This window comes from Varanus komodoensis, unplaced genomic scaffold (assembly GCF_004798865.1).
Source record: "Varanus komodoensis strain SLA01 unplaced genomic scaffold, ASM479886v1 scaffold8, whole genome shotgun sequence".
Classification (NCBI taxonomy): Eukaryota; Metazoa; Chordata; class Lepidosauria; order Squamata; family Varanidae; genus Varanus; species Varanus komodoensis.
The window spans coordinates 16,945,869-16,968,884 of NW_025336481.1; the positions used below are offsets into that span (position 1 = coordinate 16,945,869).

General features: G+C 45.0%; 2 protein-coding genes across 3 annotated transcripts in view; both read left to right on the forward strand.

The window, feature by feature from the left end:
- Window positions 1-1,789, forward strand: part of SYNGR1 (synaptogyrin 1) — a 35,406-nt gene extending 33,617 nt beyond the window's left edge. Inside the window, exon 4 of one of the 2 annotated variants that reach the window (XM_044454720.1) lies at window positions 1,336-1,789. In XM_044454720.1, coding sequence (XP_044310655.1) covers window positions 1,336-1,554 — 219 coding nt within the window. In that variant the 3' untranslated portion in view covers window positions 1,555-1,789. Of the gene's footprint in view, window positions 1-5 lie in introns of both variants that reach the window. The other variant, XM_044454718.1, reaches the window with a different exon arrangement.
- A 7,280-nt stretch (window positions 1,790-9,069) lies between these two features.
- TAB1 (TGF-beta activated kinase 1 (MAP3K7) binding protein 1) lies at window positions 9,070-19,749 on the forward strand. Its single transcript, XM_044454716.1, has 11 exons — window positions 9,070-9,127; window positions 10,927-11,063; window positions 11,231-11,384; window positions 13,052-13,138; window positions 13,706-13,844; window positions 14,172-14,285; window positions 16,790-16,901; window positions 17,015-17,159; window positions 17,553-17,775; window positions 18,231-18,387; window positions 19,106-19,749. Exons 1-11 carry the CDS (start codon window positions 9,095-9,097, stop codon window positions 19,311-19,313), a joined length of 1,509 nt encoding a protein of 502 aa, XP_044310651.1. The 5' UTR covers window positions 9,070-9,094; the 3' UTR covers window positions 19,314-19,749.
- The last annotated feature ends 3,267 nt before the right edge of the window (window positions 19,750-23,016 follow it).

Below are 23,016 nucleotides of genomic sequence, written 5' to 3' on the forward strand. Positions count from 1 at the left end.
TACAGGTCTTCCTGACATATCTGGGCTTTCGGAGACTTGGAGAAATTACTTTTCAGGAAGAATACAACACACTGTTCCCCAGTTCTCCACCAGTGCTCCCTTAATTCCAGTACTCATGAAAACTGGGCATATCAGGGAGGAAATTTTGGAAGTGGAAGTATTTCTGATTCTCCAGCTCAGGGGCAGGAGGGAAGATAAGATAGGATTCTTGTGCAGCCGATGTGGTGGTGAGGAGGACACCTGCCTTCTTCACTGTTTTGGAAGGCTCCCCTTCACCCACCCTTTAGCCCCAAATAGTTGCAAAATAGAAAGTGTATTATTCAGTCCTCTGGTGCCTCAGTCCTTTGTGCTCTCCTGACCCCTCACCCAAACTAATGCCAAATAACACTGATGTGCCTTTCTTTCAGCCACTTAACCACACCACAATTGTCAAAATGCATTTCCTGCTTCCTCTCATCCTTGTGTCCTCTTGGTTTATTCTTCCTTTGGCACAATTCACAAGCTAATAGGTTGGAAAGCAGCTGAAAAACTGCAGTCCTTGAACCTCCCTTGGCCTTTCTCTGGCCTAGTATTACCAAAGAGCATCACACAAGTAAAAACTTTTGTGTGGAGGTTGAGCTTCTCTCAACCACTGCTTTTCTCCATCTTGTGCATTGAAGATGGTGCTCTGCCTTCTCAGCCTATGCTCAGTCACCCACAGCTGCTACAGAGGCATCTGCAAGTGCAGGGCACGTCCTGAGAAAGGTTGACATTATTCTGCTGCTGGTGGTGGTCCCAATATCAGCAGTGCAAAGTCATCCTGTCCTGCATTGACCCTGTTCTTGCTCCTGCCATCCACATGAATGAGGAGACTGACCCAGGCTGAAGCCCTTGGTGTGCCTGGGCTAAGGAGGCTTGGATATGCTGAATGAACACATCTGATCCCCAGAGCAGGCCCCTTGTTTTGCATGGTGAATTGGACCATGCTTGTTTCTGCATGGAAACTGCTTGTTTCTGCCAGCAGTTTCTCAAAGCATTAGGCTATAGAACCATAGTAGGTCTCTCCTTGGAATTAGTGTTTTGTCCCACTTGTTCCTGATCACTCTGTAGCTTCTTATCTCAACTTGTTCTCTCTGTGGGGTGCACTGACTCCTTCTGCTGTTTGCAGAATGTGTTTACATTTAACTTGTCAATTCCAGTATGTCTCACACACTAATTTAAGCCTTGTGCACTAAATGCTACTAACCTGGCTTCTGTTTGTTTTTCCTTGGTATGTTTCCCCCCTCTCTTTTCCCCATGTCTTCCTCCTTCCCATTCTCCCAAAACTCACCTACGCTGCTGCATCCTCCCTTAAAGGTGGGTCAGTCATTCCTGGCATATCAGCGTTACCAACTTGGAGCCGATTCAGCCCTCTTCTCCCAGGACTACACGGACCCAAGCCAGGAGGCCGGCATGCCTTACGCACCCTACACAAATGAGGATGACACTGCAGATAGCATGGGGACGTACCAACAGCCCCCTTCAGCAGATGCGTTTGATGCTGAGACACAGGGGTACCAAGCACAGGACTACTGAGAGCTGGTGGATCCCTTCCCTCCCCCCTCACCCGTTCCCCTCTGCCACCAACAAACCAAGGTGCAAAACAGACACGTGTGTTCCAGAGCAACGGGTGGCTCTCAGCCACTCTCCAGCCTTCTAGGGTCTCTGTTTTTATTTCTTATTTTTTAAACAAAAAATCCCAACACCACCTCTGCCCTCTTCTGAATACTCATCCAAAACCAAATTGTTGATTGCAAAACATTCTACTGTCCATGTTGTGGTGAGACTGCGTTCTCTGTCCTTGGGGAGCTGCTGCGGGCAGGAATCCAGCTTGCGCTCTCCATAGGGGGAAGAGGGAAAGGACCTCAAGATGGCTTTGGTGATGAAAGGCAAGCTGTCGGACAGGTGAGGGTGACTAGGTGAGATGGAGCCAAAGGCTGCCGTTTCTGCAGCAAGAAGGGAGGGCAGAACCTGGGAGGACGAGAGCGAACACAGTGAGGGGTGTGGGTGAGCGAGCATGCGGGCATGCAAGAGTGGGTGACATGCATGGCACCAGGAAGGCGTCTGTGGTGTGCAAATAGATCTCAGATAGCTTTGAAATCCTTTAACTGAGACCATGGAGGTCGGCTTAAGACGCACAGCCAGTCTTGCCAGGGTTGGCAGTACTGGGCCAAAGCAAACATTGATCTGATGTGAACATGACTGGCATGAACATTGTCGTGAACATTTTGACCATGCTGGACTACTTTTTAGTCTAGTTTCCTTTACCTTTTGTCTGCATTTTGCCTGTTGGAAATTGACTGTGGCTGGGGCCCACCACAATCTTAGATTGTAGTTGGGTGTTCTTTTCCTCAGCTTGCCTTTTGGAGAGTTGATTGGAGTGGCCATCTCTAGTTTGAACCCCTGGCAGAAGTCTTGCTGACCTGCTTCATCAAGGGCAAAATGCAAGTGAAAGGTACTGCCAGTGGATAAAGTACAGGCAAACTGGGTGTGAGCATTTGTTTTGGGTCCGAGACAGCTCTTGACCCTGGGGGATGCATGTAATCTTTACCCGTTTTTCAGCAAAGCCATGTGGCAAATTTATGTTGTTTTAATTTATATATATTCATATATATATGAATGGGGGAAAGGTGTTGAAAGCATGTATGTTGGAAGCATGTGGGAACACTTTCTGTCCCAGTCTAGGGTTGATTATTTTGTGTGATGACATTTCCCCCAGTAAATTTTGGTTTGTGAATCCTGATCCTGGCTTATCAGTGTTGGACTGGAATGACATAGAATGGCAGCCCCAGGACCAAAATCATTCATTCTCTTCTGATTCAGATTTCCAGCTAATACCTTCCAGGAATAACTTGTGGACAACAGAGTTAAGTTGGGGAAATGGCCATCTGCTGCCAACAGTGGTCTGAAAATCCCCCTGAAAACATTAACCCATCCTGACTCTGAATCAAGCCATCGTTGAACAAAATTACTATGGCTATATCCTAGTGCATTAGGCAAACTCTGTCCTCAAAAGCTATCTGTTGCTCTTTGTTTCTATGGAGCTCATTTTCCTGAGTTGAAATAATAGTGAAAAGGAGGCAATAATTGGAATGGTTTCCCAGGAATAAGTTACAGGTCTAGGTCAGCCTGATCTACTGCAGGTTTACTCAGAAGTAAGCCCCAGTCACTGCAGTGGGACGGATTTCTGAGAAAATGTGCGTATGGGATTCTGACTGGAGATGTTTTCACACATACATGTAAATGAATTCCTAAAGAGTGGTGCCAGAATCAAAAACTCCCTATAAGTCACATTCATGGCATTAGCAAACATGCAGTAACCTTTCTGTGGAGCCACATTAGCATGTGCCACATTAATAATAAAGCAAAATTCCACTGCTTCTTAACTTGCCATGTGGAGGCTCAGCCCTTTTGGTACGCAATAGCACAATGGAGAATTCATGGGACTGGCTTGTTGGGGAGATATTGCCCTTTGGCCTCGTGACTACCATGACTTTTGCCAAGTGGGACAGGACAGGGAGAACTCTGTTCCCCTGGATATATTCTGTGACTTTGCAGGAATGAAACAGAACCTTATTTTGCTGTAGTGCTAAACAGATAATTTGGCACACAAAGTCCCCACCTACCATCTTTGTGCTTAAGAACAAACTACAGCTACAACTTGGCTATGCTGGGAGAAAAGAAAGTTTGTTGGGTTAGTTAAGTAAAAGCCTAGACTTGACAAGATCAAGTCAATCTGTATTATTATGCATGCATGCAGTTTACCTGATCTTAAGCCTTCATGACCATTTCAAAATGGCTGGGAGAGGTAAAGAAAGCACAAAGAAAACTACAGAGAAAGCATGAAAGGGCTCCGTAAAGATTCTATCCTGTCCTTGGGTTAATGTTTACCATCATGGTAGAGGAACACAAGTCAGAACGGACAAAAGAGTACTTCAGTCTGCTCAGAGCTGCATACTGTTCACATTGCAGAAAAGCTACCAAACATCAATTAGTTCTTTGGACATTGATCATCACCCTTTTGTAGAAATGCTCTTCTGCTTCTAGTTGTAACATATCCCAGTGATAAGCATTTGGTCAGATCCAGTTCATAAACTCATATTGATTTATGTGTTATTGTGACAACCCATCCCTCCAGTCCACTGCAAACATTCCTTAGTTCAGCAAGTCCAGTTCCCTCATAGAGGTAAGCATAGAACACTTAAGATTTAACAGGGCCGAAATACAACTTACTTGGAGCCTTAAAGTGTGGTGCTCACAGTCAGAAGAACAGAACACCAACTGTCCAGAGCCAAGAAATGGCAGAGTACAAACCTCAAGAGTGAAGAGGCAGTGATCAGCCCTAATACGCCAAGCCATTTCCAGCAATACACTTCCCCACCTGTGTGAAAAGAAACCTAATGCACATCTTTGTACTGCTGAAAGAATTAGGCACGTGTCCCTGCCTTTTACAAAGTTCCAACAATTTTGACCTTACTAAATGTCCGTTCAGCTGACCTTTACAGCAATACGTTCACTTGTCCAATTGGAAGTTGCTTTGCTATATACATTTTAAAATGAGAGTAGGGAAACTGAAGATTTGAAATAAGTCTTTGTGCAAAAGGATGCTGTGAAATCAGCTCAGTTTGGCATACAGGCTTCCCATGAAGAGGGAGCCCTTCCTTTAAGAAATTGAACACCTGCATTTCTCCCCACATATACTTTAACTGCAAAATGGGATGCTTGGGGCTTCTAGCAAGAAGTAAAGGGGCAGAGGAACTGCTGTAGTGGTATCAGGCGTTGCCCTGATACGCAGTCTGCATGCTTGTGTATATATGTGGAATTACTTCTCCATCCTTTCCAATGGCACCTTCTTTGCTGAGATTCACTATGTACAGTGTGTGGCTAGCAGCGAGTGAGAAGAGAGATGTGGTAGTCTCTTATTTGCATAAAGCACAAAGAGGAACTAAGTCTCTTGCTTTGTGGTCCCAAGTAAAAGCAATATTATATAGGGCTTTGGGGGGTGGAGAGGATAGGTTCTCCACCCAAAAGTTCCTCTTCTATTAGGATGGCCTAATATTTAGGCTTGTGGGTGGGTGGGTGAGTGGGGATATTATCAGTGGGTTTCTTTATACCGGAGGTCAGGGCGAGGTCCTTCCTTTTCATCTCTTCCCCCTGGAGGGAAAGAGAATTGTGGGACTGGAGGGTAGGGAGGGTGGGAAATCCAGCGTTGCAAATTCTGTGTCAATTGCATGGTTTCACATGGAGGTGGAAAGGGAGGTTTTTCATTCCTCAACATTTGTTCTGTTTTCTTTCCAGAGATTAAAACTGGCTTCTGCCTTGGGGTATGTCAGACTATGTGGAACTGTATACAAAAAGAATGGACCCCAACTTCTTATGGGGATTGTTTTTATGCCCTTTCCTTGTCACATATGGATGGATTCTTAATATGTTACCCATGTGCATACAGTGCCCCTCACAAAGCTAGGCAAAAACTCCACGCACAACTAAAGCGGAGCATGTAAAGTTAATGGCCGCAACTCAGAGATTAGGTGTAAGTTGGACAATTGCTTGCAGTTAGCTTTGGCACATCTAACTGTGCAATGGCCATTGCTGCCATTGGAGGGGAAATCTTCCATAGAGGAATAAACATTTTGCTCATGTTTCTTGAATAATGGCTCATCACTACCTTTCTTCTTCCATCTCATAAAGAGTTCCAAGCTGTTATGTTTTCTGTTAGAAGATTTTCTATTTTGCTTCAGGGTATCACACTAGTGTATTAATTACACAAGGAGAGTGTCCATACTACAAGAAACACATTTGTAATTGTGTTGGCACTGTGAGCCATTTTTGGATTATAAGAAGGCATCCTTTTGTGGGCACAGGATTGCATGGGTCAAGTGGCACATTCTGGCTACTGAGAAGTTGCACTACTTTGACCTTTGATCCTGCTGCTGCAACACAGTTGCCTCCTGTGAAGGTGTACTGCAGTAGTACTGCACATAAATATTTTACCATGTGATGTCCACATTGCTTCATAGAGACGCTGGATCACACTGGTGTGTCCCACAGTTGACAGGTGAAGTGTGTGGGACAGATTGCATCAGGCTTCTGTGCTGAGAGTACAACATGTCAGAGGACACCAGCTTGGAAAAGGCCACATGGCACATGATAGGCGTTCAGGAAACTGGCGAAGCACAGCTTCCTGCCTCATGTCCCTATGTTGCTAGCAGCGCACTCTTGCTTTTCACACTTCGTGTTTCCTGAGTGAGAAACACTGGTGCAATTTGGCTGTTGTGTCAAATATAAAACAGCTTTAAAAGTGATAGTAAAAGCTTGTATTATGCTTAAAATGCTGCATGACATTTCTCAAGCATGAATGTAACCGCTGAATTACTTGGATAGAGGGAACTTAAGTCATGTGCAAGGCAGACATATTGCTTTAAAAAAACCTGCCCGCGTGTGGGATTGCTCCCTCTCAATACCATCAGCCAGGCCTGTATAACCTCTGAACCACACAAGCCAAATCCAGGATAGCCGGGTGCTTTTAGTCACAGAAACACAGGAAGCTTTATATGGGGTCGGAGCATTGAATGATCTTACCAGTATTATTGACATTGATCAGCAGCAGTGCTCCAGGGTTTCAGGCAGGAATTTCCTCAGCCTTCCTGAAGATGCTGATGATCAAATCTGGGACCTACTCAATGAAAAGTCTTAGCCAGGAAAAAAAAAAAACGGGAGTTTGGTTCATCCCCTGGTCTGTAAGCTAGAGAGCTGTCTTTGGAGTGATGGACCAGAAGATACATGGCTCTTCTGTAGGCTTCTAAACACTCCTCACAGAATGAAGGCAGATCATGCACTTGCGTACCCATCGCTCAGTAAATGCCATTTTGGTGCACAATCAGGTAAGCGAGCATGTACCAGCTCCAGTTGTCAGTCCAGTTTCTCTAGCTCCTATCACAGCCAAAGTAAGGTCTAACTTTGCATTCACTGCATTTCTTTTCCTCTCATCTTGGTGGTAATCAGATGAGAGCCTTGATAATTAGATACAGCCAACTCCTTGTTTGTTCATGCAGATGAAATCTCAGATGCCAGGAGAGGGAGTCTGGTCTAGGGAATCTAAACTGGAACATGTTTGCAATTAGGGATTCACAGGTCAGCCCATATTGCCTCATGCATGCACACAAATTATTTGTTGAGACAATCTCACTGCCTCTGGGACGTTGGCAAAAAACTGGGATCCCTGCACCCGTCAGCATTACAGCTTGTGTATAGTATATACATTATACAGAAAGATGTATAACCTAAAACTATACATACACACATTTGTGACAATGAAAAGGTGGCCTGCTACATAAAGGATCCCCATAGTGTCCACTTGATTCTAAGCTCTACCCCCCACTGACCTGTTCTCTCTCCTCCGCTATGTCCCCTTCACCAACTAACATAAATCCTGCCATCTTGGCACCTGTGTTTACGACGTCCTGTATATTTGTGGTTAAAAAAAGTGAAGGTGGTAACTACTGGTGTGTCTTATCAATAAAGTTATTACATTCAAAACAATTGTAATGGTGGTCTTATATGCTTTGTATCTGGCATTAAAATATTATACCTGTATTTGAAAATTTGAGTATTGCAACTGATTCACCACACATTGCAGTTAAACAGCTGAAATAATCATGCAGCTTTTTTACATGCCAGCTTGAATAAAAGTGGCCTGGGAAGTCTCTGAATGACATCATGGCCTTGACATTGATAGACTCCTAGAAGAATTTCAAAGAAGAGGTGAAGACAAGACAGCATTTACTTTTAAAGCAGTAAATTCGAGTTTCCTCATTGAATGTAATCCAAGCAGATTTTTCCTCATCTGAGTTGAACTTTGGTTAACATTGAAAAAAGGATTTCACAAGCATAATATGGTATGCAGTGACTGGCTTGACCTTTTTGTACCATTTTCTTGATAACATCATGTTATCAAGAAACCCATCAGGTGGTTTTAGATTTAAAAATTCACCTTTCACAGTAGTCTGTCTGGGCTTTCAAAATTAAGCAGTTGCAATTACCAGAAGGGCAATCCTGTAGCTGCTGGCCCCTTTCCTGCCGTTTCTTATGGTGTGGCCCAGCTTCTTCGTGTCCACACATGGAGAGGGAAAGCCTGAAGAGGGGAGCCTGCACTATGCATAAAGTCCCTGCCCCCAATGTGGCACCCAGATTGCACAAGGTTCCATATCATGGGGATGGGATAGATGGCCAGGTACACACAGTGGGCTCTCCTTTTCTCACCTTCCAGCAATGTGCGGTTTGTTTTAAAATTACAAGACAATGAATAGTTAAATGCATATGCAGGGCTTAAAAAATAGAAAACCAGGTAGCCCACCAAAGGAATAGAGAAGGGTTAACGCTTGCAGTTGAACCAGCACTGAACCTTTCAATAGCACGAACACGATCGGTTATTTAAAATACAAAAGATGGGGAAAAACCCACATCCTTAGCTTAGGAATAGAGCGCTTGTTTTTGTATGCACACATTCCCACTTCAATCTCTGACAGGCATCGCTAATAAAGGCTCTGATCTCAAGCCCTGGCGTGCCGTTGCTACTGGAAGTAGAAGGCACGACTGAACAAGCCGGACCAATGAATGGTCGGAGCCGCTAGAGGGCAGCTTCTTTGATTTCAGAAATCATCACTTCAGATGCAGGAGAAACTTGTCATTACTGCCCACTGCAGTCTTCCAGACTGCTGCGCTCTCTCTCCCTCAAATGCAGTATTTTCAAAATGCCGCATAGCATAGCCTCTCTTATCCCTACCCCACCTCTCCCGAGAACTGCCTCGAGAAGGGCGCCTCACTGATTCCCCGGATATACTCGCCCAGGTATAATCTACCTTTAATGTCTGCAATTGGTTTTTCTTTTCTATTTACGTCTGACAATGAACCCATTGCGGTCAATAGCCTGCAATGCTTCCCTCCGTCCTCCTGGGGGCACTGTGACCCAGTAACCCCCCACCCCCACGTTCCTTCCGACGGGCGCTCTGGTCCTTTCCTGCGCTTTTTCATCTCTTGCCAGGGGAAGGGCGGAGGATGCCGCTTCTGCTTAAACATGGCGGCGGCGAGGAGGAGTCTCCTGCAGAGCGTAAGTAGCCCAGCCTGTTCCATGGGGAGCATGGGAGGGGTAGGTGAGGGGGAGGGAGGAAAATGCCACCCCCTGGGCTCAAGGGAAGGGTCGGGGGTTCTGAGCCTCCCTTCTTTCTGCGGCGCGCCCTCTTGGGAAAGACACTCTGTTATAAGATACAGGGAATAGGTAGGGAGCGTGCAAGCAAGAGAAAGGAGGTGTTGCTTTCATTTTTGGCTGTGGGGGGACCAGAGGCAAGGAAAACTAGGCCTCTGTGCCTTTAACGGTACTTTCGCAAGAGTAGGCATGTTGGCAGGTGTGGTTTCCGAGCAGCAGCAGTGAGGGAAGCTGCACCTGCCTGAATTCTCTCTGCTACAAAATTGCAACCGAGACAGGAGCTCTGTCCTGTGCCTCTCTGGTTACCTTTGACTCGCCACTGACGGGAAATGCATAGGGCAACCGTCTCCTACTTCGCGATCAGGTGTTGTGGACTTGAACAACTCCGAGCAACCCAAACCAGTTTTGCCAGTGGTCCGGAATGCTGAGGAAGTTGTAGCCAGAAGCATCTGCTGGGCACCAGCTTAGAGAAAGCTGGGATAGGATGGATGTAAAGTTGCCCGTGCCTGTCTTGAAACGTGTTGTTGCATATCTAAACGCGCAATTTGCTACTGGTTTAAACAAAGGCCTACAACTCCCAACAAGCCCAAGACAGAGTGGCTGTTGGGGACATGCTGGGAGTTGTAGGCTCCCCCCCCCCACTTTGTCTAAACATGCATGGGGTTGTGCTTTAAGAGTTTCAGAGAAGGAACTCTTTCCCCCTGATGGTACTTTTGCGTCTGTGGGTGGGCAGATGGACTTCCCTTAGTCAAATTTCTCTCAGCCTGATGGGGTTTGGGTCTGGCAATCTGAGATGTGTGCTGCAAGTTTGTTGCCCTTGGAGAGGCAGTTCATGCTTGCATTCTTTGCAGAGATGTGCAAAAAAGAGGGTTTTCCCCACCTATGAGCATTTTATGTCCCAAAGTTGGATTCTGCAAATAGCACAGGAAAGGACAATATATCTTATAATTCCTCCTTTGATTATATTTTTATGAAAGAGGAATGAGGGCATAATTGTCTGCTTGGTTAAGTATCAGAAGACCTCATAGGGTGTGCTTATTCAACATTTAATATGTTTTGCTTATGTTTTACCTCACCTCCCTGTGTTCCACAAAGTAGTCATAATGGGGCTATTCTTGATTGCACCCGAAATCTGTTTGTCTAGACAAGCAATGGGTTGTCAAACAGCTGGGAAACAAGGAATCACAGTGGGCTGGTGGGTTGTGCACGCTTTTTTTCCTTTGTGCAATCCTGCTTTAAATTTGGCTTCCCTAACATGTTGTTGCACTTGTTTGGAAGATTGCCATGCTGACATGCCATACATTCACATGTGAGAAAGGAATGGAGCCCCTCCCTAGCCTGATCACGAAGGATTCAAATATACTAATAGGTTTCCTACAAGGGGAGAATGGTCATACAAGTCCAGTGACAGTAACAACAGACCCATGTAAACAGGAATCTCTTTCATGAAAGACAAGCCAAGTTGGCCATAAGAAAAAAATTGAAATCCGTATGATTCCAGTATGTTTATTAGGACAACTGGAAAAATCATCCAAAAATGGCAACTGCAGTTCAGATTCTGGTGAGAAAGGGGAATCTATCAGTGTATATTAACTAGTTTGCTGTAGCATCCTAATTCAGAGGATAAGATTTCAACTGGCATCAAATAATGCTGCCGCATCTGGTGGGAGAAGTTTATTGGGGACTTTTCCTTTATTACCCAGGAGCAGCTATCAAGCTGGACAGATGACTTGCCCCTCTGCCACCTCTCTGGTGTGGGTTCAGCCCCTAACCGTTCCTACACTACAGATGGAAAGGGAACAGAAGCCCACCCCTTAGAGGACAACTGGTTGAAATTCACGTAAGTAGCTTGCAAGTTTGGGTGGAACGGTGCAGCAACATACTGCCAATTTGGACACCTCTTACCTTTTTGCTTGAGAAGCCTGACTGCATGCCAGTTTCTACTTTAAGCCGCCAGTAAATGCCGGTCTCTTAATCTTCCCTTCCTACCCTGGTCCCCTTTGGCAGGAGTGAGAACAACTGCTACCTCTATGGAGTCTTCAATGGCTATGATGGCAACCGGATCACGAACTTTGTGGGAGAGAGACTCTCAGCAGAGCTCCTATTGGGCCAACTGAATGCAGACCATGATGATGCTGATGTGCGCAGAGTCTTGCTGCAGGTAATGGAGTTCTGTCTGCAGAGACATCGGGCATCGATCCAATCCTATTTCCCTACCACAGGGCCGTGTCTTTTCTTTGTAACTGACAGTGTGCACAATCTGCTAACATCCTCAGCTTGATGCATTCTGCACCCCCTGTGTTTTATCTATTTATTTTCCAATAATGTCATACCAGCCTTCAATAGGAGTTTTCAGAGTGGTTTTCATTTAAAAAGCAATTTAAATAAAATAGATATAAAGAGTTATAACATGCATGGATGAAATAGCAGCAAAATCTTCAAGAGTCCATCTGTGGGACTATGATCAGGGGCTATAGTGGTGACTAGAAGTATTGGGAAAATAGATAAGGATTTGCCTGGCACCAAAAAGAAAATAAAACAGCTGCCAGCTGGACCTCCCTGAGAGAGTATTCCATCATTGGCACACCCCCATTTGAGAAGGCTCTCTCTCTAATACCTTCTTGCTTTCAGTCATGGGGAGAATATTTCTACTGAAGCTCTGAATATAAGCAGACAGATGCACTTAGCATCTCTAAGTAGCTGCCTGAGGCAACACTCTCCATATAACAGTGGTGACTTTTTCATGTGCTTTTTACCATTGAGCAAATGCCAGTGCCAAAAGAAGGGCATAGCCATGTAGTAGGGTACGAAGGCAAAGAAACATGAAGATAAGCATGGTAGGCATGTCATGAGCAGAGCTGGCTGGAGCCAGGAGTCAGACTAGATGGCCCAGGAGACCCCTTCTGACTCACTCTGTTTCTATGTTTCTATATTCTAAAGGCTGCAGCAGGAGCAAGAAGGGGACAATGAGGAATCTTGGGGGTGTGAGTGAGGTGATAACTGAGTAGCCTGCCAAAATTCAGGGATCAAGGATCACTATTCAGTATGACAAAAAGAAAACTGGCAACAAAGAATGCTTGGATAATATTTATTTCTTTCTTTATTTAGCAGACTAATAGAGTAGTCAGTGGACATAAAAATATATAGCATTTATAGCAGACATTCCACATTGTTATGTCCACCACATGACTATCTTGGTATTCGGTATACGCAGGATCAAGCAGTTTGCTGCTGCTGCTACTGCAAATTTGGGATTGAGGCAACTTATCTATGACCACACTGAATTTGTGGTTGAAATGGAGTTTGTCCCAGAGACATCCTTGCTCATATCTCACACTTGGAGTTATTATGCTATGTCAGAATGGTCTCTGTGGGAAGAATGTAACTGAGACCTAATATAACAGGACAGATTAAGAGAGAATGCCATGGGTAGGAGTCAATGGGAACAAGGCACTCTCTTCACCTTGGAGCAATCTTCCCCAGTCTGGTGCTCATTTGCAGATTCTGGAAGTTGCAGTCCAACACATCTGGATGGTGCCAGGTTGGGGAAGGCTGCTATAGGGGAAAAAACAGCACATTGGTCTGTGGAATTGTAATGGTGGGTGGGGTGGAGAGGTTTGGCAATGGGTTGGGACTACAAGCTCACCTTGGTGCTAAAATTCTTCTTGGTATGAACACAATAACGGATCTGTTGTAGAACTTCTGAAATCATAGGTAGTATCTGAGCACCGTGGTTGAAGAAATACACATGATAGAGTCTGCATAGCTGGCCATACAAAGTTTCTGTTCTGATAATATTTTTGTAATTCTTTCCTTCTGATACCCCAGGCTTTTGATGTGGTAGAAAGGAGTTTCTTAGAATCCATCGACGATACATTGGCAGAGAAAGCCAGCCTACAATCCCAATTGCCAGAGGTAACCTCTTCCCCTGACCTTAAAAGAAACTTTGTTGAATTAAGGAAACATTAATGGTGCTTTTTTTTTCTGCAAGGACCCATGTGTACTGCTGAACTAACTTGTGGGGGGGGGGTGTTGTATGGGATACAGTTTCTTTCCCATTTCTAATGTTCTCATGTTTCAAACTATCGTCCTCAATGAAACTCTTTGGAGACTTGTTAGTTGCTTCAGAAACACTTAGGGCACAATACTACGTATGCTTAGAGAGAAATAAGTTCTACACCTCCCAGCATTCCCCAGGCAGCTATTGCAACCTATCCCCTTCAGCCCTGCTGCACTAGTGTGCCTGAAACACAGTACTCACCCAGCTGGGAATACCTGAAGACACAGGTATTTATTATGACATAAGCATTTGTGGACTAGAGCATGAAGTGTTATTTTCTGCTGGCAGGTATGCATACAAATGAGTGTAGAGAAAAACATTGTTAAAAGTTAGGTTGGTTGTTTTGGTGTGTGGTACATAGAAGTTTCCAGAAGTTTTGTGCTAATAAATGTAACACAGATTTCTATAACCCCATGTTCTAGGGGGTCCCCCATCACCAGCTGCCTTCTCAGTACCAGAAAATTTTGGAACGGTTAAAGGCGTTAGAAAAGGAAATCTCTGGAGGAGCTATGGCTATTGTGGCAGTCATTCTTAACAACAAGCTCTACATCGCCAATGTAGGTGTGTTCCTCTTCAGTGCTGGTTTGATTTGGTCACTTCCTAGATGCAGCAACGAGGGATGAAGAGTAAGGCAGTTAGGAGTATGTCATCTTCCTTGTATGAGAGAAATACTGCAGTGGCTTCTTTCAGGATTGCTGAAGCTTGCTGCTAGGACTTGCCCCAAACTAGGCAGTGTTTTGGGAGACTGGGGAAGATGGAAGACTTCGTTGTTCACAAACCTGGCCAAAGTTTTCCCATGTGGTGGTGATGGGTCGCACTAAAAACATGTGCTTTCTAGGTGCTTCACATTTCTCTCTTTACACCTTTGTGTCATGCACTCCTCCACAGGAACCAACCGTGCACTTCTGTGCAAATCTACCGTGGATGGGTTGCAAGTGACACAGCTCAACATGGATCACACCACAGAGAATGAGGATGAGCTATTCCGTTTTTCCCAGCTGGGTGAGTACTGAGTGCTGGCCACGGCAGAAGAGGATAGGTGGCAATGCAAAGCCGCGTGGGGAAAGGGCTGCCACAGCACAGCTGTTGTAGTGGGAACTGCACCTAAGTTGCCACTCTCAAGCCAGTGTCCAAATTAATCAGCTATCTCTGCTTTGCACTGACCTGTGTCAGTTAAGCTCTTGCATTGTTTCCAAGGGCACCCAGGCCTGGTCATTGACTTGACAGCTGGAAAAAGAGTTCTGCATCTGAGGGGTGACCAAGCTGCAAAGGGCCCTTCTGCATGATCTCACAGTTCATGAAGGTCACTGCTGAAGAAGTTTCTTTCTTGCTGAGCTTACAAGGTGATAGAAAGGAAAAGAAAATAATTTATTTGTCATGGTAGCTGTCAACACAAAATATTTCTGCCCAGCCAAGAATGTGCTTGAATATGTCTGGAAATCATTTTTATGTGGCAAATTGTGAGAACAAATTATTCCTGCCTTCCTCCTGAGAGCAACAGGAGGAAGGTAGGAATGGTAACTTTAAACACAGTTAAATAATGAGCTTCCTTACTTCACAGAATTCAGAAAGTAAGAAAAAAACACCTGAGATCTGGTGTTCTTACCCAGCCCCTTATATTCCTGTATCTCGTGCTTGACTTATTCAAACACCACAAGAAATGAAACTGTTTTCCTCACTCTTTGTCTGATACAATTTGGTTGGCATTTGGCAGCCTGCAGCCACATTCCAAGGACCTTTATTTAGTGATAGTCCTTACAAAATATGGCTGCTGGGCTAAACTGTATGAGCCCATGACAGAAGCATTGTTGTTGTCAGGCACAGCTGGCACCAAGAGACCCCTGAGCTGTACATCATATCAACTGACAGTCATATCAACTGAATTAAGTCAGCCTCAGACTAAACTTCAGCCCTGTCCTGCTGCTATTAGAGGAGAAAAGCAGCACATGAAGCTGCCTTAGACTGAGTCAGACTATTGGTCCATCTAGTGTGTTTTAGTCAGCTGCAATCTTCCCTAACCTGGTGTCCTCCAGATTTTGGAAACTGCAGCTGCCATCAGACCTAGCAAGCAAGACCAGTACTCAAGAATCATGGGAGTTGTATTCTAAAACACCTGGATGGTATGAGGCTGAGGAAGGCTGGTCTACCCTGATGAGCAATGGCTCTCCCTGCACGCTCGCTCGCTCTCCCTCCCTCTCTCTCTCTTTTGGTTCTTCTAACTGGAAGTGCAAGGGAATGAACATTAGATGCCCTCCAAGTGTTTTGCACTACAGCTCTGAGCATTCTTGATCGTTGCTGGCTGCTGATGAGAATGGACATCAAAAACATTTAGTGTGCATCAGGCTGGAGAAAGCTAATCTAGGATCTCCTGCATGCAAAGCATGGGCTGGACCACTGATCTGTGGTCTCTCCCTGTGAAAATTGTGTCTTTCCACACATTTTTGCTCTTGGATTCACATGCCTGTTCATGTCAGATTCAAGATTGTGGTATTTGTCAGGTTTGGATTGAAATTATGCATGAAGGTAGTATTTCATATTAACCTAAAGTTGGACAGAAAACAGTCAAGTGCCAATATTCAGCTTCAGATTGGAAAGTAACACATGCATTTTGTTGCTCTCGAAAACTGGGCTCCTGCATATAGAGTACTATGCTGGCTTTGGACGCAAACAGTGTCAGTGTGCTTCTCATCTACAATGCTGACTAGATAACATGAACAAGTCATGGTATGTGTGCTTAACTGACATTTCAGTTCTAGATTGGTTAGGCTGCTGTAAGGTAGGATAAGAGATATGAGCAAGATACATTATCGTGTCTTTAAGTTCCTTGAATTATGTAGAAAGATAATCTGAGTTGGAAACTTCATTCATGAAGTCGTTAATGAAGCTTTGGTCAAGCTACTCAGCGAAAATGATGGAGATATAGACTATAAAGTGAACTGAAGTGCTGTATAATTAGTACCAGGGCTAATTTGGCAATTGAAGGGAGTTGGAGATTCAGACTTAATTCAGCATAAAAAACTCTATGCCATTTTGAGCTCCATTCACACCCCCTTGAATGCAGGTTCAGCTTGAAGTAGGGCTTAATGCCCATTGCTAGCCAGCTCTCACCCAAAGAGTTGTTTCCCCAACATAAGTACCTACCTCCTTTGCAGGACCTCTGCTTTTAAGCTTTGTGTCTTGCAAGTTTAGAGAAAATGCCCACCACTCCCAGCATCTCCCATAAGCGGATGGGGCACGCTAGGAGTTTTGGTTGTTTACTCTGTCTCAGCATGCATAGGATTGTGGCTTAAATCAGCTTGTGTCAAATGCAGAAGGTCTCTGGTCCCATCAAAGAGAAAATTGTCTGTGTTGAAAAGCTGCTCGCTGTCCTCCGCTCATTACTGAGTCCACAGTGTCTTCCTTCAGTTAACCTACCTGTGTAGGCGAGGGCATTTCGCTCTTCCAGTCTTGAAATGCAGATATGTGATCTCTAGCCTGTGCACCAAAGTTGGTTCTTTACCTGGCAGGTCTGGATGCTGCAAAAATAAAGCAAGTAGGAACCATATGTGGGCAGGAGAGTACCCGGCGCATCGGGGATTATAAGGTCAAATATGGCTACAGTGATATTGAGCTTCTGAGGTGAGGCATGACCTGTCTTTCCCTGGTTTTTTTTTTTTTTTTTGGAGGGCAAGTCCTTTTCCATTGTGTCGAATACTAACTTCGCTTTCTCTGTCTTGCTTTCTCCGGTGAAGTGCTGCAAAATCTAAACCAATCATAGCAGAGCCTGAAATTCACGGAGGGCATCCACTAGATGGAGTCACAGGCTTTCTTGTTCTGATGTCAGAAGGGCTCTATAAAGCACTGGAAGCAGCTCATGGGCCTGGGCAAGCCAATCAGGTGAGAAGTCCAGAGCAGTTTCAAACATTGGCCTTTGCATCACATTAATTCCTTCAGGGTGGTTGTTCCTGTGTGGTGTGGAACAGTTAGATCTCCAATGCAGAGAGGCAGAATCTGTAGCAGGATTCAAATGCCATTTGAAGTGCTTTTCCTGCGTCTGCTGAAATGTTTTTAATTTCTACTTTTCTATTAGTTTTAATTGCATTACCCATGTATTTTAGGGTAGACCACCTAAGAGATGCTAAGCCTCCAGAAGTTTGGAGGCCTGGATGTGGTCCCCAGGCTTGAGGTTACTCTGCAGGAACTGCCCATGAATGAGTGGCCTGCATATGGGTGGGTGAACATCTGGGGTACTGAATAATTGCAACTTCCCCTAAACGCATTCTTTTCCAGGAGATTGCAGCCATGATTGCCACGGAGTTTGCTAAGCAAACCTCACTGGACTCCGTGGCTCAAGCTGTGGTAGATCGAGTGAAGCGCATTCACTGTGACACACATGCCAGTGGTGGTGAACGGTCCAAGCTCTGCTCTCGGCATGAGGACATGACACTGCTGGTGAGGAATTTTGGGTACCCGTTGGGTGAGATGAGCCAGCCCACACTGACCCCAACACAAGGTATGAGACTGGATGGGTGGTAAAATTATCTGTGTAAAGAAGACAGATCGAAACTGTTCTGCCTAAACTGTAATGATCTATTGCAAAGGTGGACAACTTGTTCCCTTCCATATGTTTTCGTTATCAACCCCCATTAATGTTAGTCCACGTAACCACTGGGAGTATGGCAGTTGTAAGCTAACACATTTTGGAAGGAGGTACTCAGGGCTAACATTACACTGATGAAAGTATTGTATTCATTTTGAGAGATGCTTGTTGTCATAGGGAATGCAATGCAGAACCCAGCGTGTCCTCAAGTGGGCTTTGCAAGTCATTCACCACTGAGTTATAGAAGCACGATTCTCTGTGATCTGCAGGGAAACTCCTGTCAGTTACTGAATTAACACAGGTATCAAACTTTTCAAGCTACCTCACTCATCCTTGTCTACTGATGTGTTTTTATTCCACATCTCCAGGTGGCCGGGTGTATCCTGTCTCGGTGCCCTATTCCAGTACCCAGAGCACAAGCAAGACCAGTGTAACGTTATCTCTTGTCATGCCTTCCCAAGGTCAGATGGTCAATGGTGCCCACAGTAGCTCCACGCTGGATGAAGCCACACCCACCCTCACTAAGTAATTTTCTTATGGTCAGACTTTGTGCTCTCCCTTTCCCTTACAGCTGAAACATTGGAAGAATTAGCATTTCACACTTCTTAACCCTAAACTTGCAAACATCCTTAACTTCAGCATTGTGTTCATGTTTCTGCACACTTGTAACCCTGTATGGCCTCCCCCCAGCTTCCTGTCCTCCAGTCATTTTGAACTTTAACTCCCATCAGCCCCAGCCATTAAAGTCAGGAATGCTGGGAGTTGTATTCCAGAATATCTTGAAGGTATAGCTGCCATTTTGTATCTCAATCTCAGTTACCTAAATCTATCTCTCATCTGGGTAGTGCCACGTCATTATAGCCATTTCTAATCAGTGAGCCTTTCATTTAGCCTAACACCAGAGTATCCAAACATTTTGGATATATCCCAGGCTATTCAGATAAATGAGGGAGTGTGCATAAGTTGTGGTAATCTAGGTAGTGTAAGCCTAAGGTTAAGTTACTGGCAGTAAGAGCTATATACAAATAATGCTGCTCTTTTGGAGCCACCCCAGTTTGTCTTCAGCCCTGCCAGCCACTGGAATGAAGTCCTCCAGAGTTTCTTCAAAATGGAATTCAACCCTCAGGCTGAAAGCGATTCAATGCCTCTGCTGTGAATCATAACTACTGCTGATTTGCTACTTACGCTGACTGAAATGTGCCCCTCTCTCTTTTTCTTTCCATCTCCCCGGCCCCACCTGCAGTCAAAGCCCAACAGTGACCCTCCAGTCTACCAACACACACACCCAGAGTAGCAGCTCAAGCTCCGATGGGGGGCTCTTCCGTTCCCGCCCCTCTCACTCTCTCCAGCCGGATGAAGATGGGCGTGTTGAGCCTTATGTGGACTTTGCGGAGTTCTACCGCCTCTGGAACATGGATCACAGTGAACAGGGGGCACTCACTGTGTCATAATGAATGGCAATCAAGCCCCATGAACTCCCATTAGGTGGGGAAATGGAACTAAGTGAGCCGGGAAAGGCTCTTCTCCCTGCCAGCCACATTCTGCCATAAAGCACGATCCTCTTTTGGGGATGATGCTGACGATGAGACAGGTTTTTCTCACCCTCTTGTTGGGCATGTTACCTCAGTCTATTTGCCCCTTTCCCTATGAAACCATGTGGGCATCAGAGGGGGCTGTGAATTCCTGCACTTCTGGTATTCTAGGCGGTCGGCAATCAGGGCTCTGTTGTGGAGAAGACATGGGTCTGTCAAGGGATGTACAGTGTGTGTTTGTGTGTGTGTATATATGCTGCTGTTCAAGATTTAAGGCTGGAAATACTGCATCACAGTACTGATGTGTTAACTCCATGGATATACCTCTGTTCTGCAGAATAAATGGTAACTTATAGCTGCTCTTTGTTTTTGTGAAGTGGATTGTAGGATTGATGGTCTCTCATAAGGGCATAAGAACACCTCAGTTCCCTCATGTGTAGGGCTCCTGATGAGTTTATGGCCACTTGGTCTTCCCCATCTTTGGGGGGCAAGTGGTAGAGTCACCATATGAGGGAGTAAGCTGTACATGCTTGCTTGCTCGCTCACTCGCTCGCTCAGGGATGTGTGCACACATGCAAGTAAATGCACATATCTTCTCAAGTAGGTGATCAAGTGCATCAGTAGCAACTTGTCCAGTTAGTGTGCAGTCTGAGAAGCAACCTTGTGATCTGGTCTTCTGCTTTGGTACCCACTGTGCCCTGGCTACCACTAAATGTAACCTTTGCACCTAAACCTAGAATGGGAAGAGAAAGACAGTCTCAGGGAGGCTTGGCCCTAGAAATAATCTGCCTTGTAGCTGAGTTGTTAGATTTCCCTCTATTTCTCTGAAGAAGTGACGTCCGATATTTGCGCGTACCTTAAAATGTACTTCTGGAGATTATAAGGAATGGTTATTTCCTGATAACAATTTGAAAACACTAAGTGAGGGATAATTATTCATGCTAGCCCTTTGGGAGTAAGGATGTCTACCATCCCCTGTGATAGCTACCCTCCTAACTCCCGGGCTGGTCCTGATGCTCCTTGAACTGAGAGATCCAGGGCTCAGAACATCCACTGTGTGTGTTTTACTTTGCCAAGTCATTGTTTTGAGACCATCAGAATAGTTGCTGTGCAGAAAACCGTGTCCAGCTATCTTGCTCATCTTGTACTGTTTCTGAGAGGATCTGCCCTGAACATGAGAGAGGATTTTCTTAACCAAGTCATGAGCTGAAAATCTTCCAAAACACTTGGGGACAGTCAATACAGCCTCTCTTTATGGCTAACAAGCTAGAGGTGAGCAGAACAAGATCTGTTCTACCCATCTAGGAATGCATGGCTAAAGGTGTCATTTATACTAATGACCCTGAGGGTTAGCAAGTTGAAGAAGGAAAATCTGGGCATAACATCATGATAAGTGCAATGAATCTATTTTAAGGAGGTGGCATTCAGTAAAAATTTTAGCCTTGGTTAGAACAATGCCCATTTCATAGCCAATTTCTCCCAATCAGGAAGCATTGAAACCATTCATCCATAAAATCTGCAGAGAGTTGAAAGTATCTCAAGGCTGGATATAAAAGCAAGAAATAAAGGCTACCTTGAGAACCCGGAACTACCCAATTTTGGGTCCTTGACTGGAAAATGCTTTCATTTCCCAATATTAGGACAATACTGCCATTGTATATTTGATTTGTATAGCACTCAGAAGAGCTTCCAGAGAATTTGCAAAAACACGATAGAATGCACAAAATCAAACAACATGTTATAAAGGAAAAATAAGGTTAATGTTTCTCTTTCTCTTTTTGAGAGAAGCTTCCCCCCTCCAAGGCTGAGTTGCAACTTCCATGTGTGTATGGTGGGGGGCACCAGTGCAGTCTTTCCATGTGGGCTTCGGGGAGTAGGTCAGGGGCTCAGCCTGTGGCGTTCTAGATCCAAGATCTCAGGATCTCAGAGCTGGGACTCCAAATAATCCTATGACCTTGCCGACAACATCTTATACAATATGAATTAATGAAAATTGGCCAGAACTAATAAAAAATAATCAAACCACTTCCAGATTAAAAAGTAATCAGTGTTGACATTTCTTAAGTTGATAAGTGCCAGATTTCCATTTGGCTCATCACAATGTAGAACTTCCCAATCTTTTGTGGTTGCTGAGCACATTTGGGATTTTGAATGTCATGGGTGTCCTCATGAGTCTTGCTCATTCTTAAACCAGCTCCATAGTGGTCATGGATGATTACAAAACACTCACTTCCCCAAAGGCAAACTGGTGAGGCTAAAATAAAATATGCCCAGGAATCTAAGTATAAGACAGAGGTGTGTCCCTGTGTTCCAAACAATTCATTTGACCCCTGTTGGAGTCAAACGTTTTGTAGTATGTCAGCCTCTTAGTTAGAAAGTTAATTCAAAAACTCAAGAGAAGCAGGTAACCTAGTGGGAGACTCCAGATGGAGAGAGTAGCAATATTGCCAGTGGGCAGTTGCTAAGTAATAATTACTTCCAAGAAAGCTGCCACACAGACCCACCATTCATGTGGTCCTGTGATACAAATAGGAGTGCTGGCAAAGGCAAAGTAGAATATAAGAGCTACTTAAAAAAAACCAAACACACCTTTGGAAAGGTTAGGATAAAAAGTTGAGCCAGAAGATGGCACTAGTAAAATACAGTCAGTGAAGGTGGCTTTGTGATTTGCAGTAGGCTGGAGGTCGCTTTAGCAACACCTGCCTGAACACTGGCAAGTGGGTGTTACTGGGTCAGGATCAGGAATACTGAGATAAGCAAGACGTGCTGCACGGGCACAATCATAGATGAGTGGGCTGGACTTAGCCTAGCAAGCCACACTGTGTTTCTATTGAGACAGACAAAAGAAATGCGCCCTCGGAGCCTGTGTGGGTGGTGGGCCTTGTGACTTCCAAATGTGAGCATAGTTGGCTGCATCTCACTGAGCTTGGATTGCCACCAAAGCTATGGATCACAACCTCTGATTGCTTTTGCTGATTCAGTAGTGTTGAGAAATTCACTTCCCTGCCCTCCCCTCAAGTGACATGAGGACAGCTGGGCAGGACCAAGCATGCCCACGCTTTCTCCTCGCCAATGCTGCTGAACCCAGCAAGGAAATCACAGTGAGAAATGTGGATGCCTTTAAACAACAGAGCTGCAGAAACTGTGCCTGTTGAATACCCTATCATCGGACTGAGCAGTCTTACTGACCCCATCTTTCAAGAGAAACGGGCACTCAGGGCTGCCTGGAAAACGAAGTTAAGGGTGATATAGGCTTTTTAATACTTAAAAAGCTAAAGTAACCAAAGCTGTGATTGAGGCTAAGCTCTGACAGCCTAATCAGTTGTATTTCCAGGGTGCCACTTGTGAAAGGGAAGTGGCTGATAGGCTGAGAATGCTGGAAACACTGAGTGGGTTCGGACATGCTAAGCCACCCTGTGAGTAACTATATCGTGTGGGTTGTTCACAGAGAGCCCGTGGTATATGGAAGAGACTGATGGGCTTGCCATGACTTGGCTTCTTCCTCTGCCCCTCTCACATCCTCCACTAGGCTACAGCACTTAGCCTAGGGGCACTTAGGGGCAGCATCCACTTCCCGAGCATCTCTTGCTCTGTTTCTCCATCACCAGCCTTTTACCTGTTG

Bases quoted from the DNA above. Each gene is read 5' to 3' on its own strand.
- TAB1 (XM_044454716.1), top strand. From the start codon at position 9,095: ATGGCGGCGGCGAGGAGGAGTCTCCTGCAGAGC. The intron at 13,845-14,171 runs GTGTGTTCCTCT...ACTCCTCCACAG, and splicing joins GCTCTACATCGCCAATGTAG to GAACCAACCGTGCACTTCTG. The intron at 18,388-19,105 runs GTAATTTTCTTA...CCCCACCTGCAG, and splicing joins GCCACACCCACCCTCACTAA to TCAAAGCCCAACAGTGACCC.